This window comes from Quercus suber, unplaced genomic scaffold, assembly GCF_002906115.3.
Source record: "Quercus suber isolate HL8 unplaced genomic scaffold, Cork oak 2.0 scaffold_116, whole genome shotgun sequence".
Classification (NCBI taxonomy): Eukaryota; Viridiplantae; Streptophyta; class Magnoliopsida; order Fagales; family Fagaceae; genus Quercus; species Quercus suber.
In genome coordinates, this window is record NW_027069581.1 from 175,221 (window position 1) to 197,970 (window position 22,750).

The following is a 22,750-nucleotide window of genomic DNA, read 5'->3' on the forward strand; positions in this document are numbered from 1 at the left end:
AATATACAAAATAAAATTTAATTTTAAGGGTAACATAAACTCTCTCTTTATATATATATATATATATTAATAGCTAAAAATTAGAGTAAATCCAATTAGATTTTAATTGGATTTTAATTATGTGTTACGTGTTCTATTTAATTTTTAATTTAGTGTCAATTGATTAATTGAGTGTAAAAATAAGAGTTTGAATCTAATTAGATTCAAAATTGGATTTCAATTGAAATCCAATTTTTCGCAACATATCCATTTAATTTTTTAATTTTTGTGGCAAGTGAATTATTGGGTGCATATACCGAAAAATATAAAACCAGTTAAATTCTAAATTATATATATATATATATATTGTACGCTTGGGCCTAGGCCTTATGGTACAACACATGATCACGTTCCTATTGGACCTTTGGTCTTGGGCCAGATGCATTTTAAGGCCCAAGCTGAGCTCAAGTACCATAATGAGTCCATGTTGTCTTAAACGTATCAAAGGCAAGCCCCTGCCGATCAATTTTAACTTGATCGGGAATGTGCTTGCTCAGGATGGCCTGTGTTCTCGGCTGCTTGATATTGCCTTGGGGAATATCGCTGCCGAGCAGTCTTTTGGAGGCTGGAACCAATTCTGATGCCATTACCACTGTTCCCAACAGAGCATATTCTCATTAGGAATAATTAGATTGGACCCCACCCACATGAGTGAGATCAGAAAGTAATCATAACGCCTCCACCCACTTCAAGATATAATAGGAGAATGGAATGAGAAGAAGTGGTTGGCAATTCAGAAGAGAAAATAGGGAGAGAAAGAGAGAGCTAGCAATACCAAGGGGGAGAGCAACACAAAGATGAAAGTAAGGGTATTCACTAAGGCTAAGGGGTGTCATAGTATCACTTGGAGAGAAACTGCCCTTAGTAGGAAACACTAGGCCCACTCTACAAGTAAGTTGTGAGCCCAACCCTAGGCCCAGTCCGTTAAGAAGAGGTTGGGTATGCACATATATATATATAATGAGAAACCATTACATATTTTAGAAATGTATGATTTAAAAAAAGTATAATTAGCTAATACCATGTGTATAATTTGAACTTCATCTAAAAAAGAGTTTAATTTGAATCATATAATTGTAATTTTTTTAATTGTACCTGTATATATGCACGAGGCTACATACTAGTTTCATTTAGAGGAAGGATCATCCTACCAAAAAGAATGGAGAAGATTTTATTCCTTCAAGCTAGATCTCCCTTATTTGGATGAACAAAGTATCCACCCCTCTAATAAATTTCTGGTATGATTTTCACTGTTAGAATTATGTTGTAAACTTGATTTAGTTGTGCTTTGCTGCCTTATTCTGAATTACTATATTATGGGTATATAAAAATAGGCATATAAGAATATTGGTTTTATGCTTATGTCCTTCATATGATGCCCAAATTGAAACCCAATGCAGGCCTTGATGAAATAAATCAAGACTGGGCTTTAAGGGCCTTATAGATTGTCCTTTTTTCCCCCTTTTTTGATTGTCAAAAATATTTAAATTTTATTTTTCAGAGCATATATATATATTTGTACTTCCTAGTTAACATTCTCCGTAACGGGAAAATTATCACTCTTCCCGCTTCTATGGACAAATAATCTTTTCTTAACAACTCATATAAGAGCAGTTTAATAATGTCACAATATTACTTTATTCCTTCACAGTTTCACTACTTGACTAAAGTAAATCCTCGCTTAATAAATAAATAAATAAAACAATATTTTGTAACACTTTATAATGGCATTTAAGTGGTTCTTTGGGTGTTTCTACAGTATGGATCACAAACTAGGAAGGTGTGTCATTTGAAAAAAAAAGGAGGTAAGCCCCTGATGCTTTTTTTCTTCCCCGATTCTGTTTATTGGAATTTAATAAAGGTGAAAATACACTTTTCGTCCCTATATTTTGGGTCAATTCTCATTTTGGTCCCAAAATTGATTTCTTTGCAAATTTCATCCCCAAAATTTGAAAATCATTTTTAAAATCATCATTCCCGTCAACCAACAGATGGAACCCTACTACGTGGCAGACGGATATCCATGTGTCAAGCCCACCTATTAAAATAATAATATATAAACTTATGTGGCAAGCCCACTCACCCTAAAATGCACATGCCCCTCACGTGAGGGATACCTTAGCTTCCACATCAGCTTCTCATGCTCCCAATCCTCCCAGACTTCCCACATGACCCCACCTGACCCCAGCTTTCCAACTACCTCAGTCATCACATATTAAAATCCCCAAATTTCACAGAAAACCCTAAAATCCTCTTATCGTCTTCCTTAGCCCAATCCCTGAAATCTCTTAATCAAACCCAATACGACATGAACAGACACCAAATTCAAATGACAAAATCCCTAGAAAAATCAATTTCTCTATAGCAGTTTCAAGATTGTAGCACTACAAGGTTTTAGCTTCAATCCAAAATTTGTAGCAGTTTCAAGATTGTAGCAGTGGGTTGAAGCTCGAAAAGGTAGATCTATCCACTTTATCTCTTTCTTTCTATGCATGTATCTCCGTCACTCTGTCTCTCTCTATATCTTTTGCACATTATATATGTCTCTCTCTAACTTTTTTCACACACTCAATATGCGTAGGGACCACTATTTAATTGGTTGTTTATGACTTTATCACTATTTGCATTAAGAAAGCAAGGTGGTCCATGTGTTCCCTCTGTTTGCATTAATATGTAGTTTTAAGATGTGGCCTTTAGTGGTTTAATTAAATAACGTTGACTATTTGGTTTAGTTTTTTGAGTAGTTGATTATTTAAATAATGTTGACTATATATCTCATGCATGCAAAATGGACGAGCTCTTTACTTTGCATGTGCATCATGGTGGGTATTTTGATGTAAATCCTCAGAAGTATGTAGGGGGTGAGGTGGGGGTAGTAGATGATTGTGATCCTGACAAGTGGTCTAAGGTAGAAATTGAGTCCATCTGTAGAGAGTTTGGGTATACACATGTGAGTAGGCTATGGTACAGAAGCCCTGAGGATAATGAGGAGAATGGGGTGTTCCAACTAATTAAGGATGATCACGATGCAATAGTAATGACTAAGTTGGTGAGGGGTCATGGACAGATTCATGTCTATGTAGAGCACCCAGTTTATGAACCTATACTTATTAATGATGGTAATGGTGTGCTTGTAGATATTGTTGTAGGGCCTGATCATGATGACCCTTTTGTTGTTAGTGATTTTGAGAGTTGCAGCTCTAGTGAGCTTGAATTTTCTTGTGATGGTTATTATAATGGATAGGGCTATTATGCCAGTAGTGGTGATAATTTTGAGGATGATGATGACTCGGATGATGGTAATGATCACTGGGGTGAATTTTTTGCTCATTGGGATGGTGGTGATGCTCACTGGGATGGTAGCAGTGCTGGTGGCAGTGGTAGTGGTAGGAATGGTGGTAGGAATGATAATAGGGATGGTGATGAGTTTGGTAGTGATGGTGCAAGGAATGTAGGTGATAGGAATGATGATAATGATGATGAAGTGGAAATACTTTAGTGCAAGAGACCAGAGAAGGAACCAATTGTAGAGGAACCATAACAAGATGGGGCTATCACCACTAACAGTAATGACAGTTCTGAGGACAGTGATGTAGAAGAGGCAAGATCAATGAACACCAACTACACATATATGTGTGAAGATAGTGCAACCAGTGACAGTGAGGAGCTGATGCACATGTGTGAACAAATAGGGGATGGGGTAATGAACTCTAACTACACTACTAAGGAGCTGTTGAGCCTAAGTGAGTCATCATCTGATGATGGCTTTCAGGGTGATGGAATTTATGACAGTGAAAGTGATGCTACTGTCAATGAAACAGTTGTGGACAATGTCAAAAGAAGGAGGAAGACATTTCATGTGTTTAAACCTGTGTCCAATCCTGATGACTTGGTATTTGAGAAGCACATGTTATTTACCTCAACTAAAGAGTTCAAGGCGGCCATTACTGAGTATGCAGTGAAAGGTGGATGGGGCGTGAAGTTTGTGAAGAATGACAAAGTTAGGGTTAGAGCCAAATGCCAACCTCCTTGTTAATTTACATCTTACCTTGCAAAGTTGCCAACGGAGATGAGTTGGCAGCTAGAGACTCTGAACATGGAGCACACATGCACTAGGAGTTACAAAAACCCTAGGTGTTCTGCCAACTTCATTACAAAGAAGTTGATGAAGAAGGTGAGGAGACAACCTAATATTAAACTAAGGGACATTCAAGAGGTTGTGCATAAGAAGTATGTTGTAAATATTAGTGCAAGAAAAGCCAGTAGGGCTAGGGAAAAGGCCCAGGAGTTTGTTGATGGGTCCTATGTAGAGCAGTACAATCAATTGTGGGATTACTGTGCAAAACTGAGGAGGTCTAGCCCTGGCAGTACAGTTCTAATGAAGACACACACATTCAATGAAAGTAAGTTAGTAGCTGAGATGGACTTACAGGCTGGTCTACCTTATTTTGAGAGACTTTACATATGCTGGTTTGAGTGTAAGCAGAGGTTCAGGGTAGGTTGTAGGCCAATAATTGGGTTGGATGCTTGTCACCTAAAGACCAAGATAGGGGGCCAACTGATGGTTGCAATTGCCAGAGACCCCAATGAAAAATATTTCCTTCTAGTAGTTGCAATGGTGGAAGTAGAAACCAAGAACTCATGGATTTAGTTTATAAATTTGCTACTAGCAGACCTTGGTGATGAGAAAGGTGGACATTCATATCAGATCACCAAAAGGTATCATTATAGAACATACTCATTTTTTAACTTAACTACATTGAAAAAGTAGTGAAATATGTATATATGCTAAACATTGTTGATTTTCTTAGCAGGGGTTGGTGCAGACATTTGTAGACAAATGGCCATAGTATGAGCATAGAATTTGTTGTAGACACTTGTACAACAATCTGAGGAAGTAGCATCCTGGCATAATGATTAGGGAGTTGTTTTGAAAAGTAGCTAAAGCCACATATGCATAAGAATTTGAAAGGATAATGAATGAGATGAAGGACATTGATGAGGATGCACATAATTGGTTGAAAGGACATACCACAACAATATGCGCTAGACATGTTCAGAACTGATGCATTGAGTGACACTGTCATCAACAACATGTGTGAGATTTTCAATAGCAGGATATTGAAATTCAGGGGGAAACCCATCATTAGCATGGTATGTATATTTTGGATTTTGGTAGGTGGAATTTGCATAGTTTGGTTAGCTGTATACCTTGTTGCATGCACTGACTTGTGGGTTTTTCTTGTTTGCAGCTTGAGGACATAAGGTTATACCTAATGAGCAGATTCCAGCAAAACAGAAACAGTATTATGAGGGTGAAATCTGAGCTCTGCCTTAAAATCTGTAAAAGGCTACATAGGAAAAAGGTGGGCAGTGGTAGGTGGTTAGCCTATTAAGCTTTTGACACCAAATTTGAGGTGAAGAGTGGACTGCAGAGCTTCATTGTAGACCTGGCTAAGGGGGTGTGCAGCTGTAGGAAATGGGATATCACTGGTATCCCATGCTACCATGCAATTTCATGCATATCTTTCAACAAAAAGCAAGCTGAGAAATACACTAATGGTTGCTACCACACCAGCACATACAAAGCATGTTATGAGCACACCATTGATCCACTCAATGGTGCCAATATGTGGATCTCAACTGGTCTCCCCCCTGTGCAACCTCCAATATAGAAAGGCCACTAGGCAGGCCCAAGAAGAAGAGAATCTTAGAACCCAATGAACCAAGGAGGGGTCACTACAAGAGCTTGGGTATTGCCAAGAGGTGCAAGTCCTGTGGGAAGATAGGCCACAACAAAAGAAGCTGTAAGGGTGAGGTTGGAGGTAATTCTTCACTGCCTAGTGCCCAAAACCAAAGGAGACATAGACTAATGCAGGTAAAACTAGTGTTTTTTAATTCTGCATGTTTTGAAAGGAAAATTAATGTTCTAACTTAGTTGTATTTGCTACTGCTTGAAGACAAATGGCAATGGCCAAAGAGCAACCCAAGAGCAACGAAATGCTACAAGTATGCCATCAAGCTAGCAACCCGGGACCAACCAGCAAGGCATTAGGCCATCAAAGTTACAACCTAGAAGAAGCCGGCAAGGCACAAGACAGTCAAACCAGCAGCCATCAACCAACCACCCTGCAAGTAGCAGTCTAACTAGCATCAATCCAAGCAATCTAGTACTAATCCAAAGATTACAAAGTGCAATACTTGGTCTTGAGGCAAAAATGTCCCCATAATTTTCATTACAATAAATTGTAAAATAATTTATATCAAGTTATTGCTATGGTATGTTAATATTTGTCATTACGATAGATTTAAAAATAATTCATATCAAGTTATTGCTAGTAGTATGCGGTATTCTTACCTAGGAACTAGAGTAGATGCAAAGAAGCAGAAGAAGATTGTTGCATCTTTGTCTTTGTCTTCGTCTTCTATTATCTTCCAGTCATCTAATGGCAGTCCTAAAAGATCAAATATAATTATATAATATAATAATCAGCAAATGCCAATAACTTATTCCGGAAAAAATTTAAAAAAAAAAAATTCCTAGGGGTAAGTTATATATAATAAACAAGCAAATACTAATACAAATTTCACTAAATTAGATCCAGTATGCATATTATGCCCCATGCATTGATCCACTATTTTCATGTGTTAAATATTTATAACATGCATTATAAGCACAAATGTATAGTAGAAGTTAAAAATTAAAAATAAAATGAAATTAAATAAATGAACAGGTGATGCGAAATCCAACAACAAAACAACCTTGGCATCTAAATTCACTTGCAAAACTAAAGAAAACATAATAACAAAGCTATAGTACCTTAACAACAGTAGATCATATTATCACTTTAAATCATAAAGACTTCACTAAAAGCCACTCCATTAACAAAAAGAGCTATACAAGAATATATTACTTGACAATCTTATTGCAATAGATTGCAAATAATTTAGATCAAATTATTGCAACGATATATTTGTTGTAATAGATAATTATTTCATATTTTTCATTGTAATAGATTGTAAAATAATTGATATCAGATTATTGCAATGCTATCTCAATAATTTTCGTTGCAATAAATTGTAAAATAATTTATATCAAGTTATTGCTATGGTATGTTAATATTTGTCATTACAATAGATTTAAAAATAATTCATATCAAGTTATTGCTAGTAGTACGTGGTCCCTCTTGCTATACCACGTGTTGTTCAGTCCTCATTGGTCCATCTCCCATTAATGAGTTCAATCCACTGCTCAAGTGTGGTATTCTTTTGCAGGTACCTTCTTGCATAGTCAACACCACGAGATTGTATGAGCTTTTTATAAGCCTGATGCAACTTGTTGGAGCTGGAACTCAATAATCTTCCACATTACCAAGTTGGAATCTCCTTGTAACTCAAACTGATCCTGTGAAATGAAGTGTATATGAATTTAATATGCTTAGTGACAAAAAAGACGAGTTAGACGTTATCAATGTAAATTTACTATGATATTTTGAAGCATAACATCTCTAGTAGCAGCATCAATACTTTTCCAATTTTTCACGTTGTAACTGGACAAATTACTTCGCACTTGTACGCCAATTTGATTAGCAAATTTGCATGCATTCTTTCCAACAGGAGCATCATACTCTGCAGCTATACATACAACATACATATAATTGAACAACAAAGTCATTACAAATAATTAAACAATAAAGTTATTATCATCTATTGTACCCTATGGAACATCTGTTGTACCTTATGGATTACAGAATTAGATGACTCATCATCATTGTCATCGTCACCAATAGGTGGTACATAATCATCATCTACCACAATACTATAAAGTGCAAAATTTGAACACAATTATTACTAACTCAACACAACAAATGACCACATCAATATCCACATCAAGTTCAAAATAAGTACAAAACATCTCAATAACAATTACTACTAACTTTATAGGACAGCCTTAAAGCATTGAGAGAGTCTCACCAGGTAAAGAAGATACAATCCTCAAAGTCAAGAACAAAAACCCCGAAGTCTGTTAGAAGCTCTTTATCTATATAAAGAAGACGTAGGAACGCGTTTAAGAATTAGAAAGACAAAGTCTTTGAAAGAGAGTTTGTTGGATTTGGAGAAAATAACATAACTTACTTGCCAGAACCATTTGCAATTGCAGTTGAGGTTTAGCCCAAGGCAAGGTGTGACTCTGAAGTATGAATATCAAAACTTTTTAATTTATTTTTTTTTACTTTTTCCTTTCTTTTTGGTGTTGCTATTAAAAAACACAAAGAGGAATAAATAAATGGAAGTAAATAATGGGTGCACAAAGTACGTGAAATGGCATTAATGCCATCCCATTATTGCAACGATATATTCGTTGTAATAGATAATTATTTCATATTTTTTCATCCTCCGACAGAGCCATCTATTGTTGTTCGTTTCCCTCTCTTACAAATTTTATTGATTTGGGCCATGGTTGAACTGTCCAACTCACTGCTCTAAGTGGGCTTGGGCTCCAAGATCTTTTGGTTCTTACAATATAATATTTTCATCCTCTATTATTACTATAAGATAATATAATAGTCTTTTTTACTTCAAAATTTCACGAGCTAAAATAAGGCCAGATTATTAAGTATGCTACTCCAATTCTTACTATTGAGATTCTTTTGAGCTTTAAAGAAAGAGCTTTTAGTAATAAATTACTTTAATTAGGTTTTTTTTTTGTTCATAAGTTAAGACACTTCAGTTGTAAATTATATAGTAAATGTTCAATAAATATATGGGGATTACATGAGAATGACTCCACATTACCAGAAAATTTTGAAGGGCTGAAAGTTGAGAACCAAATTGCTCAATATATATTATAACAAAAGAAGAATAGTACAGGACCACTCTTTTTGTATTACATATTCAACAAGCTATACTAAATACAAAAACTGGCAGAAGCTTCGAATAAATTTAGCAATTATTGGGACCAAATCCCACAGATCTAGAAGCCATATCAAACGTAATCTATATTTCTCCTTGCTGGACGTTTCCAATAATAGATAAATCAAAAAAGGAAGGCAAATGCAAGACAAGAAATTCCCCCATCTGCAACAATTAGAAAGTTATTTTGTGGGATGTTTAGGATTGTCCCACTTGTGAAATAAAACGATATGATCGGTAATTGATATACAAACCCAGACAAATTATAACATTTTTCAAACATATCTACTCTAGGTAGCTGAGGGACATCCGTGATTTTCGCAACAAAAGTGTCACGTAATGCTTCATAAGCCACCTTCGAGAACCTACTCACGGTGGTGCCTATATCCATAATCACCCATCCATAACCAAATTTTGATATTTAAAAAACATCTTCACAAATTGACTTCACTAAAAGCCACTCCATTGACAAAAAGAGCTATACAAGAATATATTACTTGACAATCTTATTGCAATAGATTGCAAATAATTTAGATCAAATTATTGCAATGATATATTCGTTGTAATAGATAATTATTTCATATTTTTTATTGCAATAGATTGTAAAATAATTAATATTAATGCTATCTTAATATTTATTGTTGCAATAGATTGTAAAATAATTGATATCAGATTATTGCAATGCTCCGCGACTCCAAATGCCGCATGCAGTTTTGGAGTTGGTGTCTGAGTTTAAATCCTTATTCCATTCCGCTAAGGATTGATTCTAGGTTTCTCCTTCCCCTATTCCAAATAAAATAAAATAAAGGGTATGGTATAATTAGGAAGATATTGAAATAATGCAAGCAGACATATTAAACTTGGCAGGACATAATTGATCTCAACAAACCAACAACTAGTAGTCGACGTGTCGAATTTTTATTGGTAGTTGCCACCATCTCTTATTAGCCTCAAAGAAACCAAACATTGCCTCATAGCTATTTTTGCTGGAGTGGCTAATGGAAGGCATGGTCTTTGACACGTGATGAGCATGTGAGTTCATAGTAATGACTAGAGAGTAAAGTAAAGATTTGAGACTCTCATAAGTCACATTAAATGTGTGTGGGACATAAGGAAATCTACAAACTAGTCCAGCTTTTCGATCTAGGGGCAAGTGACAAGTCAAGCATAATGGATTGAATTGACCCGTGTCCAATATTTCTTCTGAAGATATACCTTAAAGAAAGAGGTGGAAACTAAGCATAGCTAAGGTAACTCAAGGTTGGTGACAAAATAAATATAGTTATTTTATTCAGGAAAAAATAAAAATAAAAAAAAAGGACCAAAAGTGAGAGGCACTTAAAGGAAGAAGTAAATTTAGTGCCATAAACTTTTCCATAATTTTGTTATGTAAGAACTCTTAAGTAATATAAATAAAAGAGTGATTTTGTCACTCAAGAGCAAAGACAGACCAAAGATTATATGTATCAAATTTTTGCAATGCTATTTCAATAATTTTCATTGCAATAGATTATAAAATAATTTATATTAAGTTATTGCTATGATATGTTAATATTTCATTACAATAGATTTAAAAATAATTTATATCAAGTTATTAGAATAATATCTTCGTTACAATAAGCTATTATTTCAAAATTTTCATTACAATATATTGCAAAAATAATTGGTATCAAGTTAAAAAAAAAATTATAACTATTTCCACTATTCATACATATTTTTTCTGCTCCTTCCTTTTTTACACATGGGCCACCCTTATTTAGAAAATGAAGTCCGAACTTTATTCTCCATTACGGCCCATTGAATACAAAGCCCACCCATGTCCACGAACCCTAAAACCCTTCAAAAACCCTAGAACCTAGAACCTTCCACCGCCATCCAGAGCTTGAATCCCAAAAACTCTGAACCCCTATTTTTAAAAGCACATCCAAACCCAACTCTCAGTCAGTGAAAAAGTCACCAAAACAAGCACAAAACTTTGAGCTTTTACTACAAAAAAAAACCATGGCAAAGCGTCTGATCCCAAGCCTTAACCGTGTCCTGATTGAGAAAATCTTGCCCCCCACCAAAACTAACACTGGTATTCTTCTCCCAGATAAAGTGGCTAAGGTACACAATGCGTGTGAATCTTTGTTTTTGTTTTTGTTTTGTTTTTTTTTTTTTTTTTTTTTTTTTTTTTTTTTTTTTTTTTTTTTTTGGTTTTTGGGATCTAACTGTTGTGATTGGTGTGACTGCGGTGTGTAGTTGAACTCAGGGAAAGTGGTTGCAGTGGGACCTGGAGCACGTGATAGAGCTGGAAATTTGATACCTGTGAGTGTGAAGGAGGGTGACAATGTTCTTTTGCCTGAGTTTGGGGGCACCCAAGTCAAGCTTGGTGAAAAAGAGTATGTTTTTGTATTTGCTTTGCTCTGTTTTGGACTCTTTGAACCTATTTAGGATTTATATTTATATATATATTTTTTTTTTTGGGTTTTGGTTTGTGGGTTTTGTTGTGCAGGTTCATTTTGTACAGGGATGAGGATATCTTGGGCACTCTTCATGACTGATTGGTTTTTGGCATTCAATGGGATTTTATTTTGGGCTTAGAAGGAATTGTGGTTTTATTGGATCTAACTGATTATTGATTAGAGATTGGAGATTTGGGTTGTCCTATTGGTGTTAGTTTGATTTGGAATGTGCTAATGGAAATGGTTTTTTTCTTTTTAGTCTCCAATTTAGTATTCATGTTTGGGGTTTGCCATTTGCATTAGATCTCTGTTGCAAAAGTTAATATGATACAATGGTATAGGTTAATAGGTTCCTGAGACAGCAAGACAAGACAATTGAAAACTTTTTCTTGCAATTGAAACCAACAAGTCTGTGACACACATTGTTTTTTTCATTAACTCTTTTTAAAATTATTGCTGCCATGACTTACTTGATACAACTTGTCACTTCAGTCAGCTCTTTTTATCCCTATCAAAACAAAATTTATATCTACATCTCTTGACAATCAAAACAAAACAAGAAAGAAGTTGAAAAACTAAGAAATCTAGGCTATGTTTGGTTTAGTCAAAACCATCACTCATTCTCAATTTCCATCACTCAATTCTCAAAAATCTGAGAACCTATTATGATTATGGGCTTCAATAAATTTTAATTTTTCTGGGTTGCAATCTCTGTTAAAAGGGGATTTATTGTTGTAATATGATGCATTTTACATTGATATTTTCTTGAGAATGTCTTTGTTTAGATGATTGTTACCAAATGATAGAATTCTCGATTCTTAGATATGGTTAAACCTTTTAATTTTGGGACCCCCATGTTTTTTGGTTTCCCTTGAATGGATATAGTTGAAACATCATGTTTCCTCCCCAATTCAATTTATGATTAAAAGGTTAATTCTTTTATGTGGTGAGGTGAATGCTGAGTACTGGAAGATCCATTGATGTTTTTCTTTTGTGTGGCACCAATCTCTTTGGCTGGAATCATAGGCAAAGCTAGGGCACCCCTAGCTTTTGAAATTTTTCATTAATCTTCATTTACATTTGGTAATAAATCTAAAAATTATACAAAAATGTATTCACCAGCCCCTCGAGAAAACATCCTGGCTCTGCCATTGGCTAGAATGATAATAGTTGTACCCCAATTTTAGTGTAAAATGTGTTTATACTAAAATCGTGTTTTCAAAATATGATTTGAGTGCAAAATGTGATATAACTAAAATTGTGTTTTGGAAATATGATGAGTGCAAAAATCGTGTTTTCAAAATCAATAATGTGCTGTCAATTTAGACATTCAAGAATCGAGTGTTTGGTTTTTGCCTCAATTAGAAGACTTATAAAAGTTGAATCTTGAGTGTCATCCAGTGAAACAAAATTAATCATAACTAAATAAATGATTAAACTAACTCAAAGATATAACAAAGCAAGTAAATTTGTTGATCCCAAATGTGAATAGCAATATCATTAAGAGTGGTGATTGTAGACTACAGTCTTGTGTCTACTGGAAAATAAATTGTGAAAAACTTTGTCTAAACTCTAAATGCAAACATTAGAGTGCTAAAATTAATCTTATTTGCAGTAATGGAACAAAACTACACTACAAACAAGGTTAAATCTATCCAAGGAAGACTCAAATCTGTCACTATCCAATCTCTAGTTTCTAAGTTTATGAGATCCTATTTGCCAACTCTTTTTATCCCTATCACGCATAGGAAGAAAGCAGGGTAACCATTGAGCTCAAAGAACCCCTAATATTATTCTTTCAATCCTGCGTTTATAGCTTTGATATTCAATATGGTTATGATAACTATGATTTTAAGAATCAAGTTCAAATTAGATTTGTTGATTCTTAATTTGTACCCTTGGGAGAAGATCTTTCCAAATTTTATTTATAATATAGTTAACTCACAACTAGTAACGAGGAATATACACACACACACACACACACTAGAGTATAAGGGATTTAGTTTTTCTTCTCTCACTTCTCATAGTATAGCTTTGAAGTCACTTTAAAGTGCCTTGATGTGCCAAGGACGGTCTCTTTTTCAGTGTCTTTTCTCTACATTCTCTGCACTTTTTTTTTTTCAAGAATAGAATGAAGTATTCCAGTGTACTTTGATTACAGAATCTAATGGATGGCTTGTTGACTAGTGTGCTTGAAATGTTGATTGATTGATTGATTGGGTTTATATATAGTCATCAAGATGGACTTGAACACAGACTAAGTTTGGGGTTTCTTCAACCCATGCAATCTTGTCATCAATATTACATGCATACTCAGGCTTTTGAAACTTGATTTGTTGTTGTTGATTTTACGTTTGCAACTCATTTTCAATCAAATGGCAAGCGTGAGTTAGAAATGGTGTCATCATTCCAATACATTATTCAAGGAGACATCATTTTATTTTTATAGGTTATTAAAAATATATACATTAATATGTTGTTGATCTTACATCATGAACCCTCCCACTTGAACTTTTTAACATTTTGTGCATGTATTAAGAGGTGTCGTAATATGGCATTATTCTTAATAAAAATAATTGCAGTAGAGACTAGAGAATGCCTATGCGATTGGCAAGTGACTCTTTATCAGTCGTGAGATGTTGTTTTCAAGCCTTGACTATCACAGTTTACTACAACTTACAAACTGTATCTAGAGTTTGCAGAGTTGGCATTGGTATCTTAATCTTATAGAGTTGTTAATTATTACTGAAAAAGAAAGGATTCTTGACCTTCGAAGAGATCAATTGCCCACACTTTCAGTTAAAGTGTTGAACTGTCCCCTCTCTCTCTTTCTCTCCATATATGTCGCCGTGCCGTCCGAATTAAAAGTTTAAAACACTCACGCAATAATTTTATAATTAATCATAACCTTTTGACATTATTCTTGATTTTTTTTTCCATTGCTTTTCATAAAATTTGAATGATGCAAATGGAGGATCAATTTTGAATACTAAATTATATTTTTGATCCTTTTATGTTTGGAATATTTTCATTTTGGTCCCACATATTACAAAATTTCAATTTTATTCCTCAAGTTTTATAATGTTTTTGGATATACACATCCCTAAACACAATTTTTTTTTCCCTCCTGTTTTCCTCTATATTTTTTTTTCATTGCTATTGACGACCTCTCTCACACATTTTGTATTTTTTTTTTCCTTTGATAATTCATGGTTACAACTGAGGGGAGGGGAGGGGAGGGGATTTGAATTCTAAATGCCTCAATTGTAAATATTAGGAAGTACCAACTACTAGGCTTTCAACCACCTTTTGTAAAGTAATTAACCGTTATTTTACATTTTTACTAAAGTATTAATTATACCTTTATAGTTTATTAATTTATTTTATTTTATTTTATTTTTTGTGTCAAAAGGGTAATTCTTTAAAAACTTATATTCTCTTTATCAAGTATTGCCCAACCTAAGAAGCAAATGGTAGCAGTGCAATGTCACAATGAACTCTCGACTGAATGGACCGGACTAATTCAAATGGACCAAAGTAGACCAAATTGACCAAAGTGAACTGTTTGAACCATATATTTTGATCTGATTTTTAAAACTATGCTAAATAATGTCAACCAGTTGAAACTACAACACTCCACCTTTTGCAAAGTTAATGACCATTATTTAATTTACATTTTTATTAAACTTTCATAAATACCTTTATCGTTTATTTTATTTTTTTTCAGAAGAGTAATTCTTTAAAAACTTATATTCTCTTTATCCAGTAGTGGCACAGATCACAATGTACAAATTGGCTTGAATATTCATGACATCCTAAAAAAACACATTAATCCGTCAGATCGGGTTATAACATTCCAACCCACATATGCAATGGACTAGGGGAGATGAGACAGTCAACTGGCGACTGTGAGATGTTCCAATCCAAATATGAATGAACATATATTTGTTGAATAAAATCCTTTGTGATAACTTTTCTATTTCACATTTTCACTTTATACTTTACCCATCGAGACTTATAACACTTTTTATTAATACTAGCATTGGCTGCACGTGCAAGGCACGTGCTGCCCCAGTAGTGAGAAAATTAATATAGATTTTGTGTGTGAAGCCATGAATTTTGGTTCACTCAATTTGATTATATTAAAAAAGAAATTTAATGTAGCTTACCCAATTTTGGCTCACCCAATAAACCACTGTAGCTCTAGTGCTATCCATCAATAATAGTTTACTTATAATTTGTTGTGAAATTAATGTTAAAATGTTGTGGATTTAACATTTTTTATTTGATATATAAGAAACTGAGATTTCAGCAATTGTAAAAATATTGTGATAATAATAAGTGCTATAACATTTTTTTTTAAACATTTATTTTCAGTTATGGTTGGCTACAACCGCATATTTTATTATTTTATTTTGACTTGTAAGAAATTGACACGTCAATAATTGTGAAAATATTATGAAATTTGTTGTGTCAGTATAATAATATAAATGTTAGCTTAAATCAACATTTAAAAGAAAAAAAAAAAAAAAAAAAAAAAAAAAAAAAAAAAAAAAAAAAAAAACTAACTAAACCAAAGCACTGTTCTAACTACAGTGTTGCATAGTGCAAAAACACTGGATATACAGTGCCAAGACACTGTACGCACATTCACGCTTTTATTATAAACATTTATTTTTAGTTATGGTTGGTCACAGTTTCATATTTTATTATTTTATTTTGACTTATAAGAAATTAACACCTCAATAATTGTAAAAAAATTGTAAAATTTGTTGTGTCAGTATAACAATATATATATATATATATAAGTACAAACGGAAGACTTAAAAAAAAATGTAACTACTGTAGCTACAATGCCAATTGGCACTGTAGCTACTGTGCAAAACTTAAACAAAAGGGTTAAAAAAAAGACTCATGAAACCAAAGCACTGTTGCAGCTACAGTGCTGTACAGTGAAATACATTGGGTGCACAGTACCTAAGCACTATAGCGAGCATAGCCGCTTTTATATATTTGTAAGAAATTGATACATCAATAATTGTGAAAACATTGTAAAATTTGTTGTGTCAATATAACAATATATATACTAGCTTACATAAATATTAAAAAAAAAAAAAAACACAAACAGATTACTTAAAAAAAAAAAACACTGTAGCTACAGTACAAAATATTGTACTAACAAGTGTCACAACATTTTCACAAAATATTTATTTTCAGTTGTGGTTGGTCACAGTTTCATATTTTATTATTTTATTTTGACTTATAAGAAATTAACACTTCAATAATTGTAAAAATATTATGAAATTTATTGGGTAAGTATAACAATATAAAAAATAAAATAAAAATAAAAAAACAAAAAACAAATGGAAGGCTTAAAAAAAAGTGCCTCACGAAAAATACTGTTGCAGCTACAGTGCTGCACAGTAAAATACATTGGGTGTACAGTACCAAAATACTGTAGCAGGCATAGCGGCTTTTATATATTAATAAAAAAAAGTAATTAAAATTTTTAAAAATAAAATAAAAACCGAGAACACTGCATTTGGTAATTGATATGGTATAAAATATATAATACAAAAACAAGTATAAATTAAAGAGTAATAAAATATTAAAATTCAAATCTGTGTCTTCAAACAACACCCACAACCACAGGGATAAGCCACCCCATGATGAGGTATCCTCTCCCAGTGGCGGTGGGGCACGTGCTCCCTTTGAAAGGACAATTGAAATTGCATCACCACTCACTCACTCATTCACCAGCGCGCAATTCTTTATTTATGCACCAATTTGGTATCCTTCCCAGCCTGTACTAGAGTTGTAACTCCATGAAATGCGTTATCAAACAAGCTAACAATAAAACAATTAAAAAATTCTATGAGCTTGCTTTGATAGGGATAGGGATCGGAATCTGATGCATTTATAGAATTCCTAAACATTACATCACTAATGAGTCTTTTATAAAATAGAAATACAGAAATGACTATGTGAATACTATTTATACTAAGGGCATCTATTAGTATACCCCTTGACTCTACCGAATATTACCCATAGTATTGCTATAGTTGAGTTCTTTGCCCCTCCCAGTCTCCTATTTATACCCTAACACTTTTAGATTGAACTATTTGCTAAAGTTATTTTGAGCAATCAAATTAGATGTCTAAACTTTTGGTCTTTTGATTAATCTCTTACTTTGATTGTTAGTAACTATGGATGAGCTATTTTTGTTTATTTGTTTTAATATATGAAATATATATTTGTAGTTAATTAAGATTATGGAGAATCCTAAATGTAATAATGAGTCCGAGAGATTCTATACGAACTCGTATTGAAGTAAATTTTACAAATGTTCCTTCAGATCATTCTTTAAGGAAAAATTGTTTTTATTATCGTCCTTAAGATAGATATCATGTTCGAAGAATATATCTACAATGTGGACCTTATCAACTAGTTGACCATACTTTTTCACAAAGAGAATTTGAAAAAAATACAATGTTGATTTAATTCAACATGGTTCAATGAATATAATGATTAAATTTTTTATTATTGTCTTTTAATGTTGCTCTTCTGAGCTGAAATTTTGGTTTTACCATTGACTGGCATCTCTTAATGTTTCTAATAAAAGACATTCAAGATTCAAGTCTTCATTTCTTATGTTATTGTGACTATCAAATTAGTAACAAAAATAAAATTAAAATTTGATAATTTTTGGTCTTTGGTATATTGGTGTGTGTGTATATATATATATATATAACTTAGCCAAAAAGGCATGTGTGTGTAGACTCTTCACACTTTCAACACATTTTCAATTAATTACAAGTTCAGTACTCTTAAAAAGAAAAGAAAAAGTAGAATTTATGTGGAACTCGTATAAATAGGTAAGGTTCAAGTAATTCTATTAGCTTCTCGAAAAGATTTTGACAACTTGATTAGTAAAAAATAAAAAGTCAATTGACTTAGCAATGGAAGAAAAAGACTTGACTTGATTTGGAATAGGAGAGATTATATGAAAGATGAGAAACCACCTCAACGTGAACATAAACTATCACAATGCCTTATGAAATCAATCATAATTTTCTCCTCTTGCTACGTGACAGATGATGAAATTATTTGTATACTTTTAGTCCCATCACTTATTTAGGATGACCTTTGTTTAGTTTTTCCAACTAAAGAAAATTTACCTCAAAATTAGTTCGAATGAAACTTCTTCGAACCTAATATGTGGCAGTTAAAAAGACAAGTTTACTTGTATTTTAATTCACATTAATTTTTAAATTAGTTTTAAATAATATGATTAGTTTTATAAATAGTCACGGTAAGCAAGTTTGACGAAATTCTTCCAAATTTTTTGTTTTTTGCTTTGGAAAAATCACGTTGTTGTAAATGATAACATAAAAAAAATTAAAAAAAAAAAAATACTACAATTGCAAATGAAGAGTGAATCCCATATTGATGGAAGAACAAAAATGAACACAGAAAATTTTATACTTTCCTTCCAAACAAACACATGATTATCACAACCACGTGCACCCCCCACCCCCTTTTCAAACCCGAAAACAAAAAAACGTTCCCTTCTCTCTTTCTTTCTCTCTTTCAGAGAGAAGAAGAGAGATTGTGAAAAACCAAGCCAGCTCATACAACGACGTCGTAGAGAGACACACAAACAGTGAGAGAGGGAAAAAAAAAATGCACGCTTACAATAGAATCCCAAGCAGCGGGCACACCACGCCGTCGCCGCCGGCGTCGCCGTTGCGCTCGCCGCGGTACCGGAGGCCGTCGTCTAAGTCGGGTCGGTTCGGACCGGCCCAATCACAACCGGGTCGGACCTTGGCACAGAGGCTCGCGTGGCTACTCCTCTCTGTACTTCTCAGAAGACAGGGCATATTCCTATTCGCTCCTCTAATCTACATCTCCGTCATGCTTCTCTACATGGGTTCCGTCTCTTTCGATGTCGTTCCAGTAATTTCTCATAGACCCGCAACCGGCTCCGTTTACCGTAGCCCGGAACTATATCTCAAGCTCAAACCCGATATGGACTCTGATAACTCGTCCGCCGATGCGGTGAGTTTTTATTTATTTAGTTTTTAGCTTTTAGTTGTGATGGTATGATTGGTAGTGAAAATAAATTTGATGCCTTTGTTGGGTTTGTGAAAATATATTGTATTTTTGGGTGAATTATGGGGTTTGGAGCTTTTAGTTCTAATGCCACAATTGCTAATGAAATAAATTTGATGACTTTGTTGGGCTTGTGGATGTGGGTGTGGTTTGGTTTGTGGAAATTTTTGGGGATTGGGGATGTGGGTAAGGTTTGGTTTGGGAAAAGTTTTGGTGAATTATGGGGATTGAGGTGAAATCAATGGGATTTGGGAAGTGGGGTCTGTTGAATTTCCTGGTTTTCTGTTGAGATTTGGTGCTGAGGATTTTTGTCTTTTGGGTGTTTCTTTTGTTTTGATTTTGATTTGGAGAGACTGGGAATGGTGCACTGGTTGTTTGGCACTGCATGTGTTTGTATTGGACAGCTTCTTATAAGTTGTTTGAAGTGCACGAATTTCAACTGTACCATTTCACGGTGCATTATGATCGTTTATGTTTCTGTTGATTTTAGTTATCTAGTTCAGAAGGGGATAATTTATTAGCTAGTTTTGTGGTGTCTCTCTTTCCAAGAAAAATGGAAAACTTCTGATTTAGAAGCCAGATTTTTTAATTTTATTTATTGTAGTTTAGTCTGTTATTGCTGGAAATTAGAACATGGATCTGATGAAATAGGGGAAATCTTTCCCTGCCCGGTGGGTGTCTAGCTGTTTGTATTAAGGTCATTCAAAGTAGGGTAATGTAGTGGACGGATTTGTATTTGAAATCTAATGCAACTAACTCTATCAATCTGACTAACAATATAATCTCTATGCAAAAGGGTAGTGATGCTATAGTAGGGTCATGTTCTAATGTATTGGCTGTGAGAAATTTGGAATGAGTAATGGAAATGAGTTAGAGGCTTAGTTTGTGGAGGATTGTAGGAACATGTTGATCTAGCGGGGAGTGCTGCAAGTTCCAAAGGAAGTGGAAATGAATATTACTTTTAAATTATCAAAACACCTACAGAAAAGGGACATTTTTTTTTTAATGCCAGAGTACTTTTTGGTGTTCTCTTATCATTAATTTTTAGTCATCATCAACAACCGCCACTAAGCTGTAGTCCCAAAATTCTGGAGTCTAACTATGGATCCTCAACAGACTAATCAGGATCGGTTACATGTATTCTTTCCAATCATGTGGCCTTCGGTATATAATTAATTTTTGGAAGAGAAAATGTTGGTAGCATCTATGTGCTAGCTTTAGGTTCTAGTTCCAAGATCATTTGAATGCAATACAATTAATTATTCCATTGAAGGTTTTGCATCCAGATATTGACCTATATCAATATTCTTTGTTGGAATCGATGCATGGCTAAAGCCAAGAGCCTTGTAGTGTAGTGGCATAGTCTGGTTTCCTTTGTAAGGAAAACCAGGGTTCAAATTACCCCTCCCCTACTTGTTGTAACAGTTAAAATAAAATAAAAAATAGGGAGAAAAAGATGCAAGGTTGACGCTTTTCTACATTTCAATACTGGCTGGTAATTCTGGATGTAGATATTTTTGTTGAGCCTGTCTTTTGGCTTGTTGCTAGCTTGTTTTTAGATATCTTTGTAATAGATTTTTTGCAATTTCATTTTGTTTTTTGCATGTGCTACTTGTACTGACACAAGCTAACAAATCCTATCAGATATCAACTATATGGAAACGGTCCTATAAAGGTGGCGAGTGGAGACCATGTATTAAAAACTCTTCTGGAGGTATGAAACCTGTATACTTACTTTGGAGAGTTCATGATGAGATTCCCTTGCTTCAGTTTCTACATGATGGGGGGTTCCTGTTCATAATAAATAAATAAATAAATAATGGGGGATGACCACTTCTGGTTGGGGATGACCACTTCTGGTTGTTGATGTTGCATCTTGGCAATAAGTTTAGCTTACCATCTCTTTATTGTGGGGGAAGTGTCAATAAACTTTCCTGTATTTATATTTTTTGTTCTCTATTTCCACGAAATCCAAATTGAAATGAACATTCATAGTCAGATATAGGAAGAAATTCCAAGAGCATCCTGTTTTTGGGTACAATAATTTTGCTTTTAACTTTATAATACCGACCATCTTGCTATCAAAAGCACTGTTACATTCACCATTACACTGCCAATGCCACGATCAGACTGCCTGTCAATTTTTATGTGCAATTCATAAATACGATCTCCACATTCCAGCACATCATGGTAGGTGCAACCTTTTATTATTGCAGTCATCGCCACTACCTTGAGCTCCCTTTTTGTCATTAGCCTGTCACCTCTTCTTCTAACCATGCATCTCTTTGTCCTCTTCCTATAATGCCATAGCTACTAGCAGCTCAACCCACAGTCCTCACTACCATTACTACTTTGACTACTATCACTGTTTCCATCATGATATCATGAATCAAAAAACACTTCCTGCTGCAGAATACATAATGAATTTCTTGTTATGTACTTCTGCTGATATACGTGTTGTAAATCCTACTTGATTCAAATTATGCTTGCTAATTTATAGTACAATCAAAATATGTTGTATTCTTCATTTTTACCCCCTCCCTTTGCCATCTTTGTCATATCTGTAATTGTTTTATGTATGTTTCCTTACGATTATACATAATGCATGTGGTCATTCTTGTCTAGTGGTTTGTTCTTCCAATTTGAATCTATGGTTGTGTACATCATTATAGGTTTGCCTGAAACGAATGGCTACATATATGTTGAGGCGAACGGTGGCCTGAATCAGCAGAGGACATCGGTTGGTTTTATTCCTTTTATAAGTTCATTTTTTTGCATATATATGGTCAAACTACATTTTTGGTCCTTAAACTATGAATAATAGTCTATTTTTGATAGGTAAGAAAAATTGTACTAAAAGGAAACTACTCAATCAAAGAAATGAAGTAGACAAAGAAATATGTACAAGCAACAAAGAGGAAAAAAAACTTATGTACAAGAACTATGAGTTATAGTCTAGGCAACACAAATACTCCACTTTTACTCACATACCCTTATCTGCATGCATGTCCCATTTTTTTAGGCACCAATATGTTTGGGATACACCCATGATGCGGCCCTAATACAGTCATAACCCAACCCCTTCTATAGTGAGAGATAGCCCAAATTTGTGAATATTTATATTATATATATTGGTTTCAATGAAAAACACTCATCTAGCTATCATTTATTTACTCTTTTTGGATCTTGATTTGTGTTCTAAACATCATTTAAGGGCAATTGATTCACTTTATTATCCATTA

At 34.0% G+C, this 22,750-nt stretch overlaps 1 protein-coding gene and 1 long non-coding RNA gene across 2 annotated transcripts; both read left to right on the forward strand.

The window, feature by feature from the left end:
- Window positions 1-10,806: 10,806 nt before the first annotated feature.
- On the forward strand, window positions 10,807-11,654 carry LOC112025486 (10 kDa chaperonin). The gene is made up of 3 exons (XM_024058160.2): window positions 10,807-11,058; window positions 11,194-11,333; window positions 11,447-11,654. The coding sequence occupies exons 1-3, from the start codon at window positions 10,954-10,956 to the stop codon at window positions 11,493-11,495; spliced, it is 294 nt and encodes a 97-aa protein (XP_023913928.1). The 5' UTR covers window positions 10,807-10,953; the 3' UTR covers window positions 11,496-11,654.
- A 7,139-nt stretch (window positions 11,655-18,793) lies between these two features.
- On the forward strand, window positions 18,794-22,729 carry LOC136068467 (uncharacterized). Its single transcript, XR_010629814.1, has 3 exons — window positions 18,794-19,454; window positions 21,153-21,222; window positions 22,181-22,729. It is a non-coding gene; the product is annotated as an uncharacterized LOC136068467 (long non-coding RNA).
- The last annotated feature ends 21 nt before the right edge of the window (window positions 22,730-22,750 follow it).